The sequence below is a fragment of the Arvicanthis niloticus genome, chromosome 3 (assembly GCF_011762505.2).
Source record: "Arvicanthis niloticus isolate mArvNil1 chromosome 3, mArvNil1.pat.X, whole genome shotgun sequence".
NCBI classification, from domain to species: Eukaryota; Metazoa; Chordata; class Mammalia; order Rodentia; family Muridae; genus Arvicanthis; species Arvicanthis niloticus.
Window position 1 is genome coordinate 112,242,465 of NC_047660.1, and position 14,480 is coordinate 112,256,944.

At 40.2% G+C, this 14,480-nt stretch overlaps 1 protein-coding gene across 1 annotated transcript in view; it reads left to right on the plus strand.

The window, feature by feature from the left end:
- Positions 1-14,480, plus strand: part of Abca12 (ATP binding cassette subfamily A member 12) — a 165,416-nt gene that overhangs the window by 89,136 nt on the left and 61,800 nt on the right. Inside the window, exons 12-18 of the mRNA XM_034498585.2 lie at positions 5,372-5,628; positions 5,710-5,822; positions 7,257-7,378; positions 9,633-9,806; positions 12,270-12,434; positions 12,740-12,950; positions 14,220-14,359. Of these exons, the coding sequence (XP_034354476.1) occupies positions 5,372-5,628; positions 5,710-5,822; positions 7,257-7,378; positions 9,633-9,806; positions 12,270-12,434; positions 12,740-12,950; positions 14,220-14,359 (1,182 nt within the window). The remainder of the gene's footprint in view (positions 1-5,371; positions 5,629-5,709; positions 5,823-7,256; positions 7,379-9,632; positions 9,807-12,269; positions 12,435-12,739; positions 12,951-14,219; positions 14,360-14,480) is intronic.

Sequence of the window (14,480 nt, forward strand, 5' to 3'; positions counted from 1 at the left end):
AAACCCTGATGAATTCAGGCCTTCTTCATCTCTAAAAGCACATATCTCAAAATGAAAGGTATGGCTCATGCGCATATAAACGAGGCTATTAAAGTGGCATGCCAACAATAGCGCTGTGTTCTCTGAGCTGTGGCACATGGCCATGAAAGAGTGAAGCCGGCGCCTAAGTAGAGTGGCCATTGCTTCCTGACATCCTCAGTGTGGCAGTCATTTGAAGTCCATAGGCCTCTGAATTTTATTCATGGAATTCTTTGCAGCAAGCTAGACCCCTCCAAAACACCAAATGTCTGCCCACGTACAACATTTCCTTCTATTTCCCAGACTTCTGCTTACACTTTTGGTTTGAGAGTGTCTATGTTCTTTTCTCTCCTTGTTGTCTGTTTTTATCTCCCTCCAGGCATTCCCCCCCACTCCCCTCTGGTTCCTTAGATAGAAAGGGAGATTTCTTGACTACATAAAATAAATTTATTATGTTAGGCAGGAATGTAGACAATATACTATATTTATTGTAATGCCTTAAAATGTTTTAAAACACACATATCCACCCCCCCACACACACATACACACACAGACATATTGAGGACATATCAGTTTCTGTCTGAATATTATAGAATTATTATTAATATTATAAATATTATAATATTATAGAATCTTCACGATTACGTGAATTAAATTTCTCTTTTATTTGGGAGCTACTGGGCAATGGGGAAGCCTGTCATAGCTAGAAATAGAGTTAGTAATGGATCCTTGTCCAGTTATAGGCCTGAACCTCTGCCTATGATGATGGAGACAAAGCCTCTAGGTAGGGCTTTGGAAAATCTGTAGTCTAAAGTTAGCATATGCTTTGTTTAATTCAACATCTCACTCCATAGCCCTGGATGATCTGATCTTACTTTGTAGTTCTTATTGGACTTAAACACACAATCCTCCTGCCTCTGCCTCCTGAGTGCTGGGATTAGAAATGTGCACCACTACATCTTGTTATACCAACAAATGCTGTGAATGTATATGTGAGTTGCAGACACAGATGTCTGTGTCCTCATGCACTCATGTGCACACACCCAGAAGCTGAAGCAGGACATGTGACATCTTCCTTTACTGCTTTCCACGCGATGCTTTGAATCAGGGTCTCTCACTGAGCTGGAAGCAAGCCAGTGAGATCATGGGATCTCCCTCTCGGGCCTCCTCTGGGGCTGTAGGTATGGGTAGGCAGTGAGTATTTGGGATTCAATCTCAGATCTTCATGCTTGCAGAGCAAGCAAACTTATCCACTGAGTTATCTCCATAGCAACACTAACAAATACTTTAAAAGAGAATTGTAGTCACTGGGTTTATGCTTCCCGAAGCTTCTAAAAGAGGAAGCTCAGTGCCTGTATTGCTCTTAGAATGAAGTACTGAGTTATGACACTTGTGAAAATCTTGAGGTTTCTCCTTGGTGACCTTACACTTCTGGGCACCGTCAGTATTACTAACCCTGATTTACCTTCTTGTTTCAGAGACTAATCCAACTGCAGCAAATGCAGCAGGATATCAGATTTCTCTTTCTATAGATATCAGATTTCTTTATCTCATCTTTGATGACTACTCTGTACTTTTACTGGTTTTCCATACCTGGATGCTGACCTTGAAACTACAAAAGAGATTCCAGTTTCTACTCAGTAAAAGTCACCGATGCTTGCTACCTCTCAAAACTCAATTAAGAGTGTATTGACCCAACATTACTTACTATCCTTTTTATTTAAGAGAGCCTCAAAGAGAGGTCAGAGAGATGGTTCAGTGGTTAAGAGCATTGGGTCTTTTTTTTAAACATTTTTAAAAATGTTAATTAATTTATGTATTTACATTCCAAATGCTGTCCCCAGTCACCCCTCTTAGATTTCCTTCCCTATCCCTTCCCCCCTCACCTCTGAGAGGGTGCCCTCCACTCTGGTGCATCAAGTCCTCTCCCACTGAGGCCAGGCAAGGCAGCCCTCTGTTACGTATGTGTTGGGAGACCTCAGTCCAGCCCATGTGTGCTCTTTGCTTGGTCACTCAGTTCTAGGATATCCTAAGGGTCCAGGTTAGTTGGCATTGTTGGTCTTCCTGTGGGGTTGCCATCCCCTTTAGGGCCTTCAATCCTTCCCTTTACTCTTCCATAAGGGTCACCGACCTCTGTCCAATGTTTGGCTATGGGTCTCTACACCTGTTTCAGTCAGCTGCTGGGTAGAGCCTTTCAGAGGACAGCTATGCTAGGCTCCTGTCTGCAAGCATAACAGAGTGCCATTAACAGTGTTAGGGATGTGTGCTTGCCTATGGGATGGGTCTCAAGTTGGGCTGGTTATTGGTTGGCCATACCTTCAGCCCCATTTTGGTCCCTGCATTTCTTTTAGACAGGATCAATTTTAGGGGGACAGGATCAGTATGAAGAGAGACAAGACAGAGGACCAGAGGACCAGGAGAATGAATGGTAATATGTAGCTGTTAGGGGTAGGGGGTAGGGAGAATCTCTAGGAAGTCCCAGAGACCTGGGATAGGGGAGGCTCCCAGGAGTCAATGTAGGTGACCTTAGCACAACAGTGAGGATATGGAGCCTAAAGGGCCCACCAGTGGAGGGATGGGGATACCAACTCACCTACAAAACCTTCAACCTCCTCCCAAAAGAGCACTCTCTCTTATCACAGGTTAAATTCCCAGCACACACATGGCAGCTCATCTCTGTTACTACAGTTACTGAGTATATGAAACCCTCTCTTCTGGCCTTTGAGGGCACCAGGCACACATATGATGTATGTGCATACATACATACATACATACATACAGGTAAAATACTAATACACATAAAATAATTTTAATTAACAAAAGAAATAAAATTTAAATTTTGAGAAAGCACCAAGGACAGGCAATAGAAACTGTGTATAGAAATCTGGTCCCATCTGTTAGAGGTTTAAACAGATTTAGTATTTGGACCAAAGTCTAGAATAAGTAAACATGTAACTACAGTATGCACAATGATTGAGTCTATTCCAGAATGGAAAATTTTTTATAGCAGTAAGACCAGTAAGTAGAATTTTTATATATTATGAAGTTGTTTCAGAATGTTCAAAGCCAGAAATTAATTGTAGTATTCAATACTGTGCAAAATGAGCCAATGATATTTCTTCTTTAGGATGGTCAATGACTGGCTTCTGTGGCCTTCCTGTACTTACTATAAACCTCTTACTAAGGACACATCATCCTCCCTTCCCCAGTGATGTATGGAGAAAAATGTTGACAAACCTATGCTCCTGGTGGAGAGTAGTTCATTTCTGTCAAAATGCAACTTCTGATTGGAAACGAAGCTACAGTGATTGCTTGCACATACAGCTGAACTGGAGTTCCCAGAGGCAAATTCTTTTCTCCCTCAGGATGTATTAATTGGGAGCATATCCAGAGGATGGATACATGGGGCATGCTGAATGAAGTTCAGGAATATACGAGAAAGCTTAGATCATTAGAGTTCTGGGGTCCTTTCTTCTTGTGGGTTTGGGAGTTTACGTCATTTTGACAATTTCCATAGGGCAAAAATGTTTAGTTTTTCTAGACAGACCAAAAGGCAGAAGACAATATGAATAACAAGGCAGACAGCTGAAAGTCGGGTCTATTCTCACGAAGTTGCTAATGCATGCTACAGCTTAAAGACATAAGAAAACGTTGACTCAAATTTAATTGTCCTAAGATACATAATACTTAGATCATAACCATTTTTAGCTGTAGGGTTCAGACAGGTTACATACAATCCTATTGTTGGGTAATCATTATTTCAGAATCCCTTTTACCATGTAAATGTAAACATTTTCTATTACCAAACTCCGCATTCCTCTCAGCCTCTGGGAATTCATAGTACCTCGTTGACCTCGTGAGTTACAAACTTCACTCCTCTAAGTCGTTCATATATTGAAATTGTATAGTATTTGTAAGTAGCTGGTTAAATTTAGCATAGTTTCCTCAAGATTCACCATGCTGCCACAGCATATCCCTTTCTATTTAAGGACACATATGTATGTATATATATGTGTGTGTGTATACATATATATGTTTATGTATATATGTTTATATATATATACATATATGTTTATACATATATATATGTTTATGTGTACACACACACACACATATATTTATATACAAACATCCTTAGACATTGCTTCATTTTTCTATATATTCTGGTTGTCCATTCATTCCTTGAGTTGTTTCTATTTTGGGGGCTATTACCAATAAGGCTTTCGTGCACGTTGGTATACAAATATTCTCTCCAAGCACTATCTTCAACTCCCTGAAGCATAGACCCAGAAGTGGAATTCGAGCTTATTCGCTGACTTTATTTTTGAGTCCTGAGAAAGTGGAATACTATTTTCCATACCAGCTATACCGTTGCACACTCCTACCAACCGTACACAAAGGTTATACTGCCTGTGCACCCTCATCGGCACTTGTTATTTTCTGGTTCTGTTTGCTACACATCACAGCCATCGTGATGGATGTGAGAAAGGAAAGGCTTTTTAAAAAGATCCAAGCCAAATCTGCCTCCCCTCTGTTCTTACACAGGGTATAAAATATAAAATTTGTTGAAGTGTTTGCAGTTTAAACTGTATTTTAAAAACTACTTGTCTTAGTCAGGGTTTCTATTGCTACAATGAAACACCATGGCCGAAAAGCAAGTAGAGGAGGAAAGGGTGTATTTGGCTCACACTTCCATATCACCAGTCCATCACTGGAGGGAGTCAGGACAGGAACTGAAGCAGGGCTGGAACCCAGAGGCAGGAGCTGATGCAGAGGCCATGGAGGATGCTGCTTACTGGCTTGCTTCCCCTAGCTTGCTCAGCCTGTCTTCTTATAGAACCCAGGACCATCAGCCTAGGGATAGCACCACCCACCATGGGCTTGGCCCTCCTCCATTGATTAGTAATTGAGAAAATGCATCCTATGTGTGCAAAAGCCAAAAGGGGGTCTGATCCCTTGGAGCTGGAGTCTGCAGGACACCTGGCTGGTTACATGGGTACCTGGATAGAAACTGCAGCCTTCGACATTGTGTAGCAAGCTCTCTAAACTACTGAGTGATCTCACTATCCCTCTTAACTTTTAAAACTACATTTTAAAAAACCTGCAGACCTATACTATAGCGAAAAATAAGAGTAATGGGTCCCAAGGTTTCATAAGAGTCTTAGGAAAGAGAAATACAGACAAACAACAAAAAACCACTGCTTTGTTTTAAAGCTAAGCCCAATGCCAACTAACTAATGCATAGGCAAAAACATTTTTTTTACAGGATCAAATTTGGTTACTCATTTTCAACTGCTAAATATGCCAAATAACATGACTAATCTATTTTCTCTTCTTTCCCCTTTCTGGGAAGCTGTCTCAACTTCGAAACTTGACAGAACTTCTCTGCGAGTCAGAGACTTTCAGTTCGATCGAGAAGTCTTGCCAGTTCTCTAACATGAGCTTCAAGAGGCTGTGTGAAGACCACGCCTTTCACATACAACTGATTGAAGCCGCAGAGCTGGGCACTGATCTCGCCACTGGCTTACTGTACCACGACAATATAGTATCTGCAAAGCTGAGGGATTTGCTCACTGGAGATCCCAGTAAAATTAATCTCAATATGGACTGGTAAGTTTTCTTCTTCCTTGAAGAAATCCTGTTTCCAAAATTGTTGTGCCTAGTTGAATTTATTCTTCTGTTTTGTCCTAGGCTCCTGGAACAGGCGTTGCAAATGAATTACTTGGAAAATATCACACGGTTAATACCAACTGTGGAGGCCATGCTGCATGTGAATACCAGTGCGGGTGCCTCCGAGCAGCCAGGTATTTCCCTGCCCGCATCCTAAAAACTTATTAGGACACAGGTTGCCATCTGCAGTTTAAGAAAAGGCTTTCTCAAAGTCCCCAAACAAACCTGCCCTTCTGTCTGTCTTGACAATGAGGAACCTGAAGCTTCTGAAACAGACGCCTGTCTAAAGCAGACACATCAAGCTAGCAGGGACTGAGACCTGAAAGAACGTTATAGCAAAAGATTTCCAAAATTTAACAAGTTAGACCAATTTACCTTTGGTTTCTAGATATAGTAAAGTGTATTGGAGAGTTGGCTGTACGAAGGAGGAGGAAACATGCTCCCTTCTGTAAGAATAATCTGATTTTAAAAAAAAAACAAACCTAAAGTGGATGCACAGATGTGTGCAGAAATCTCAATTCAGAACTTTCTATTGGTATACTAAGCATGATACAACATGCAATACCCGTCTTCTTGGCATAATACCTAAATACTGAAAAGAAGGACATTCTGAGGCACAGAATTAGAAGGACATTAAGTCTAAAAATGAAGAAGATGTGTTGCCTGAGAGTAACTTAGTACAAGAAATCAGGGCTTGAGAGATGGCTCATAGGTTAAACACACTGAATTCTCTTGCAGAGCACCTGGGGTCAGTTCCCAGCACCAACATGGCATGTCACAACCATTTATAACTTAAGTCCCGAGATGTACTCTTCTGGACACTATGGGCACTACACGAAGATGATGCACAGACATACATGCAGGCAAAATACCTATACATATAAAATAAAAATAAATAAATCTAAAAAATGCTTTAAAACAAACAAAAGTTGTTTTCAGAACAGAGATTACAATCTTCTAAAAATAAAATAAAAATATTGTTTACCATGTCTAAACTGGCCCAAATGTGAAATAATTACAATTGTCATCCTTAAAGAGCTTGAAATTACAAACATTCGATGTACAACTAGTGTAAGATTCTAAAAGCCATTTATAATCTATAGAGTTCTGGGACAAATTAAGGACGAATATCTTGTAGTTGATTTATCAAGTCTATCCTCAAATTGAAACCATCATATGCTCCTAGGTTAAAAAGCACTTTGAAATTAAGTGATGGTTTAAATCAAATGGAGATGTATTTATTTTGTGGATTATATGATCAAAGTCTGTGAAGAAACCCTATTTTTCTTGGATCAACCTTGGGTTGTGGACACCTAAAGAAAAATTACAACCTAGACCAATCTGTTAACTCAAGTTAATGACATCAGAAGTGCAAATGCAAATGAGACAGAGATAGATCTTAAAGATGCAAAGTTTGCCAAAACTGAGAGCCATCTGCTTCTGGCGAGGCGTGCGTGTTCAATACATGTTAATCTAGAAGTTGTGTTAGTGTACACAACACAAACTGTAAAAACAGTGGCATTAAAACTGATGTGTCAACTACGTGTATGTGTGTGTTTTCTTTACAGGTCAATTAATAGAAATGTTTAAAAACATAGATTTGCTGAAAGAAGATCTGAGGGCAATAGGGATGTCCAACACCAGTATTGACAAGCTGCTGGCCATTCCCATCCCAGACAATAGAGCCGAGGTAAGGGTTCATGGTTGGACTTAAAGGCAACTTGTAGCACTTAGTATTTTAAGTATCTATCAACAAGGCACCAGGAAGTTGCATGTGATTCTGATCAATTTTCCATGCAAATGGTTAAAAAAAAAGTCTAAATCTTAAGTGAAGATTGAAGTATTCTGTACTTGTGTGTGTGTGTGCACATGTGTGAGTATGTGTGTATGTGTTTTGTGCGCATGTGTGCACTTGTGTGTATGTGTGCATATGTATGTGTATGTGTGTGCATATGTATGTGTGTGTGTGTGTGTGTGTGTGTGTGTGTGTGAAGGCTGGACCTACCACTAAGCTTCATCCTCAGCCTTAGAAGAGAAATTCTGAAGCAATGTCTTCATGTGTCAATACTTTGTGTTTATCTTTGCATCCCTTGTTTTTGTTCCGTACTTCCCCTTCCCCAACCCCCACAGAATGTGTTCTTAAACCGTTTGTAATTGTGTATCCACAATTATAATAACATTAGCTGATCTCCTTCAAGGATATCAAGGCCAAACTTCAGAAACCAAGTTAGGGGGGTGCATAGAGACATTCACCCTTCGTTGTAATAAAAAGAAAATGAAATATTCACTTCTACTTTTCTAAAGTCCCAAGGGAGAGACTTATTAAAAATGATAGATGTTGTGTTGGAACTCTGGGAAAGTTTGTGGTTATAGTTAAACTTTGGTTTTTGGCTGTGAAAATAAGTACTGTAATTTTCTTCTTAGCTGATAATATAGTTTTCCACTCAAAATGTCTTGTCTTTTATCCCACTTCCAAAGCCATTGTCTGGAAGTGTCATAAAAATTTTCCCAAAGAACTGCACAGCTTATGGCTGCATGCGACAGAGTGTGTCATTTCTAAGCACAACTCAGTTATTAACCAAAACTAGATTAAGTTCATAGAAGGGTCCCTCTGGGAGACATTTAAGTTGCTGCTGTCATTGTGATTAGTTCCCTACACACAACTTAAAACTGCTCTGCCTTGGCTTTTCTTCCTCCCCTGCTAGCAAATAATACCCACCCACCTGTTCCGTTTGATCTCGTCTTTTGCTTATTTGATTCAAAGCTGTCACCTTTGTAATCAGGTGCTTGGCTTATGAAGAGCAGAGCCATCTTAGTGAATGAAAGCCTAAATAGAGAGCACACAGTCTGATTGGTATTTTAAAGAAGGAGAAAATGTTTTGCAACCTCAGTTGTCTTTGTTTCTATCTGCCATCAATAGAGATGACACCTTCCCATTGACCTGCCTTCTCCTCTCAAGCTTCAATGTGTATACATGGCTACCTAGGATCTGCAGTTAGTAATTGGTGTGTAATTCAGGGCTGCCTCCTCCTCCTCTTCCTCTCCCCCCTTCTTTTCTTCTTCTTCCTCCTCTTCTTTGACCTTTATCTCTGAAGCTCTAGAGTAAGCAATCATCAAAATAGGATGCAACCGAAACTTAGGAAGAATAGATGCTTAAAATAAACATGACTCCTAAGCTAGTCATTCCCCAGACTGACTCCTAACCGTTTGTTTTTGTTTGTTTGTTTATTTGTTTATTACTGTTGTTTTGTATCCAATTGTGCAAGGAAAACTCTGGTTTTCTTTGTGAATTTTCTACCTGCCTCTTTCCCTCATCACACTTCCTGTGTTTTCTAGTGAGCTCTGGGTTCTCTGTAGTCTTATTAATAGTGATTGGTGCCTTATACACCTGGCAAGATGTATCAGTGATTAAGTATTTGTGACACAGAATTGAGGACTGGCTTCGAATCCCCAGAATGCCCTAAACTAGGCATAATGTCTTACTTATAATTCCAGCACCAGAAATTAAAGACTGGGGGGTCTCAAAGCAAGCTGGATAGCAAGAATAGCTGTATGTGTCAGTGATGTCTGATTTTGACTGAGAGACCTCACCTTGTTGAATAAGGTTGGAGGATGAAGGATGATTCCTGACATCCCTGGGCACCTGTGTGCACACTCACCCTGTCACATCTGTGTTGTGCACAAACAAAGATACATACACACAAGCATACACATCACACCATCATGAAAATGGATAAAGAGAACAATATAGTGGTTGATGCTTTAAAAGAGTCATTTCATTCCTAGGGACCGTGTGTCACATTCTAAATCACAGAGTGCATGCACACACACACACACACACACACACACACACACACACACACACACACAGCAACTTTCTTAAAGTGAACAGAGGGTACTCAAATGCTTCATAACTAAAATAGTTTTCTTCCTCCTATTCACAGATAATTTCTCGTGTATTCTGGTTGCACTCATGTGATACGAACATCACCAACCCCAAACTGGAAGATGCCATGAAGGAATTCTGCAAGCTGCCCCTTCCAGAGAGATCACACCAGTCCTATCTCATCGGACTCACCCTTCTGCACTACTTAGACATTTACAATTTCACATACAAGGCAAGTTGCCACTGGTGAATAAGCTTCCATGTTAGTTTAGTGTAAAAAATAAATATGTTATTTTACCTTGCTTTTAAATATACAAAGTAAATATTGATAAAGCTTGGTGACCAGTTTCATTTTTGAGCCCATGTTCACATTTGCAATACAAGATCTCTGGTAGAAGTCTTATTTTGCTCTAAAATAAACAGCGCCTATCAATATTTATTATTTATATTATAACATAAAATCTATTATTATTTCTTATTTTACAATAAGCATTATCTAGTACAGTAAAAATGAAGATTGGGAGCTGGAGACGATGGTTCAATGGTTAAGAAAAATGGCTGTTCTTTCAGAGGACCTGGGTTCTACCACCTACATGGCAACTCATAATCATCTGTAATTCCAATCACAGGGGGCTGTGATACCTTCTTCTGGCTTCTGCAGGCATTGCATACTGCTGCATAGACATAATTGCAGGCAAAACACACACACACACACACGTACACACACAGGTACACACACAAATAAAAAAACAAATAAAACTTATTAAAAGAAAAGGTTAAATTTTTAAAGAAATATTGTTTAAAAATTGCAAGTAAAAAATCACACACTGAAAAGATTTTCTTTAAATGCAAAAATATATAAGATTCTTTGGGGGTGTTTTCAATATGCAAATGTTTGCATTTCCTTCATCAGTTTAGTAAGAAGCAACCATTATTTATGGCCTGGTTGGCATGGAGAGGAGTGATCAAAACTCCACTGCAATGAGCAGATGCTCTGAAAGTGTTCACTCATCACAGAACTAAGAGAAAAGTACAAGCTGGAAAACTGAAAACATTTCTCCACCAAAGTCTATACTTGAGTCAAAATTGCAGACTATTTTTCAATTCCATTTATTTATTTATTCACTTTACATTCTGATCATACCTCCCTCCATCCTCTCCTCCCCATCCTGCCCTTACATATCCTTTCCCCTCCATTACTTCCTCAGAGATGAGGAAGCCCCCCCTTGGGTACCACCTTACCCTGTACATCCAGTCACAGCAGGACCAAGTATATCTTTTTCCACTGAAACCCAAACAGGCAGTCTTGTGAGGGGAAGGAGATCCAATGGCAGGCAAAAGGCTGAGAAAAACATGGTTTTCCCTGCTTAAATATTAGAAAACCCAGCAGCTGAGGGGGATAGAAATGCTTTAGGATTAGTTGTGGTTTACTATGTTCTGTGCATGCATTTCATCTCACTCTTGTCCATGCTACATCCACCATAGCACTTCTCCATCCTATCCCAACACCTCCCAAGCAGCAGAGTGACCCTTGAAAAGTGTGACCTTATGTCCCTGCTTGTCGGAGCGACTCTGCACACTCTCTTTACAAACGGCTAGTGGTTTCCGTTCCCAACCCCCCTGGGAAAGCCCCCTGTCCTGTACCAGAGGCTTATGATCTGCACACTCCCCATTTGGAATCACCGCCTACTCAGCCATCCTTAGGCCCATGGTTACCGTGTGGTATCACCCCAAAGCACAGTTTACAGGATCTGAAGAGCAGGTAGTTCACGCTGACTATTCACCCGTAGCACTCACCCCTTCCTTGCCCATATGTATCTTCATTGCTGAGATCTTAGCAGAGAGGCACACACACACGGCCAGCTTCACAGATTGTGTGTGTTTGTGTGTGCCATGGTGACCTTTTTGGCTTTGGATGCTCCAAAGAGCTCTTCTTCCTCAGAGACCTCACACATCTTTTTTTTCCCTCTGCCTAGAACCTCTTTATTCTTTTTATTCTTAGAGTGCTTGATTAATTTTTTACTTTTATTTATTTGTATATGTGTAGTTAGGAACACGGCTTTTAGAGCAATGGCATGCACATATGCAAGGCACTGCACAATAGACGTTTACCATTCTGACATTGAAAATAGCTCATTTGGGGGCTGGAAGGATGGCTTAGCAGTTAAGACCATGTAGTATTCCCCTAAATGGTAGCATTTCTATCCTCCCTCCGAGAGGTCAGGCATCCAATGTGTGCAGTCTCAAATTATGCCTTTGCCTTTTGCATCAGTTGAATCAATCACGTAGTATCTGGTCTGTGTATCTGGCTTCTTTCACTTAGTATAGTGTCTTCAAGTTGTATACATGTCGTAACATGTATCAGCATTTTTATATGTCCAAATTATATTGTATTTTAAAGACAAATGTGGGCGGATTGTTCCCATCCCCCACTTCTTTGCTGCTGTAAGGAAAAAAAAAAATCCCTATAAATGTTTGCATAGTGGCCTTTATGTTGGTTTATGTCTTCCCTCTGCTTGGGCAACTATCTAGAAATGGAATGGCTGGCTTGTTTGGTGAGTATCTCCTTTTGGCTGATCAGTAGGCTTTCCAAAACATTTCACAAAGAGGCTGTTCTGTTTTATAATCTTACCAAGTATCCACAAGGTTCCGGTGCCTCCACATAAATCATTCATTTTCATTCTCTTTCCATTAGGTGTTTTTCCCACGGAAAGATCAAAAGCCAATGGAAAGGATGATGGAACTTTTCATAAGGCTGAGAGAGATTCTCAATCAGTTGGCTTCCGGCACACACCCACTGCTGGACAAAATGAGATCCCTGAGACAAATGCATCTGCCCAGGAGTGTTCCATTAACACAGGTAGAAGAGTCACTCAGTAATGTTCTTCCTGAGAAATAATTCCTGTCAAGCTGGCTTTTATTTAAGATTGGGTGCGATAAGTTCAGCTACGGGTCTAGCACATGGAAGACAGACACTCGCAAGAGGAGAAACTCCCACGTTTAGCCACATCTGGCACTTAAACCAGTGAGGCTTGCCAGTCTCTGTTTAGGTTTGCAAGGCACACTTTAAAGAAGTTAAGGAAGCTCTGAGTGCTACCACTTTCTTGTTCTATGAGCACGTGTAACTCTGGTAACATTAATAACTCTTTGAACATTGTCTCACAGGCCATGTACAGAAGCACCAGGATGAACACGCCGGCAGGATCTTTCAGTACCATCTCCCAAGCTCTGTGTTCCCAAGGGATTACCACTGAGTACTTAACTTCTATGCTGCCTTCTTCCCAGAAGCCAAAAGGCAACCACACCAAGGATTTTCTCACTTATAAACTAACTAAAGAAGAAATTGCTTCAAAATACGGGATTCCTTTAAATGCTAGTAAGTGTACCTCAAATTAGTCATGATAATTATTCTTAATGACAAGAGCATTACATGTTCTGTCTCCACTTTTCATGGTAAATGAAGTATTAATTTTACCTCAGAATAAAAATAGAAAACACTTGTGCAGGATTCACTTCGTGTTCTGCCTGTTAACTCATGCCTTGGTCACAGCAACCCCATGAAGTAATGTCTGCCCTGTTGCATCTTACTGAGGGGGAGTGGAGCCCAAAGATAATGAAATACCTGCCCAAGGTCACTGAACTTGGAGGTCTCAGAGCTATTGGGTTCTTTAAGCAACAGAATGAAGGGTCATAGATCACTTTAGTACTAGACACGTGAACTGAGAAAGGTGTCATTACCTAATGATAAAATCACCTACTTGGTCATTATGTGAACATCATAACACCCTAGAGTACCAGACACTATATCTCAGGTGACGTTATTCTGTAGGACACCACCATACATCTGCACCTCATCACTGACAACATTGTTGTTGGCCTGAACAGCTCTGTGTGGCTGTAGGCTACAGCATCCTTAGGTTGTGGCTATGAATTCTTGCCAGTACGTAATGCAAAAGCTTGTTTTAAATTTGCTTGGGTCAATTTTCCCCCCTAGCTTTCTAGCATTCGACGTTTATGTGGCATATGGCAGAGCTGCCTGTGTGCAGCTGAGCAGAACTCTTTAGCGGCATATCAAAGCCATTCACTTGATCTATAAACTTTGAGATGCAAAATGTGATCTGAGAAACTCTTCCGGGTGATATATGGATGTTTAGTATAGCAATTGGATTGGCGCATTCATTCATCTCTTTATTCATTCAACATAAACTTATGAATGTCTCTTACATATCTGGTTCCATTCTGGGAGTAGAGTTTTTGTGTATTTTTAGAAAATTAAGTGGTGGTAAAATGTTTATGTTAGAAGCAATTCTGAAATATGGTTTGAAATCTTTGTATTTCTTCTTGGCCAAATGCCATTATTTATTCTAGGCTGGCTTGTCAACTTAAACTTCCACACCTAAAGAACAATTATTATTCTGCTCTCTTGCATCAATACCAGATGCTTCATATCTGTGACCAATGTAGAAAGTGCTAAGACATAAATGTTAGGCTATATAGTCTTTACCCAGTCTCCATGAATAAGTAGATCTGGAATGTGTGCCTAGAAATTATTGTTTGGCTCTCCCCTAAATTACAATGATTGTTGCATATTAATTGTGTATATTAATTGACTGATGGATTATTTTGTTTTGCTTTTTATTTCCAGCACCATTTTGCTTCTCCCTTTACAAAGACATCATTAACATGCCTGCTGGGCCTGTGATTTGGGCCTTCTTGAAACCCATGTTGTTGGGAAAGATTTTATATTCACCATATAACCCAACTACGAAGGCTATTATGGAAAAGGTTTGGTTGTTAAACTCAATGTGTCTATGTGGGGTACCAGTTCTGTTTTAACGTAGTCAACTCCTAAATTTATTTTAGATGATTCTGGCTTATGTCTTCTCTGCCATCATCATTGCTTGTG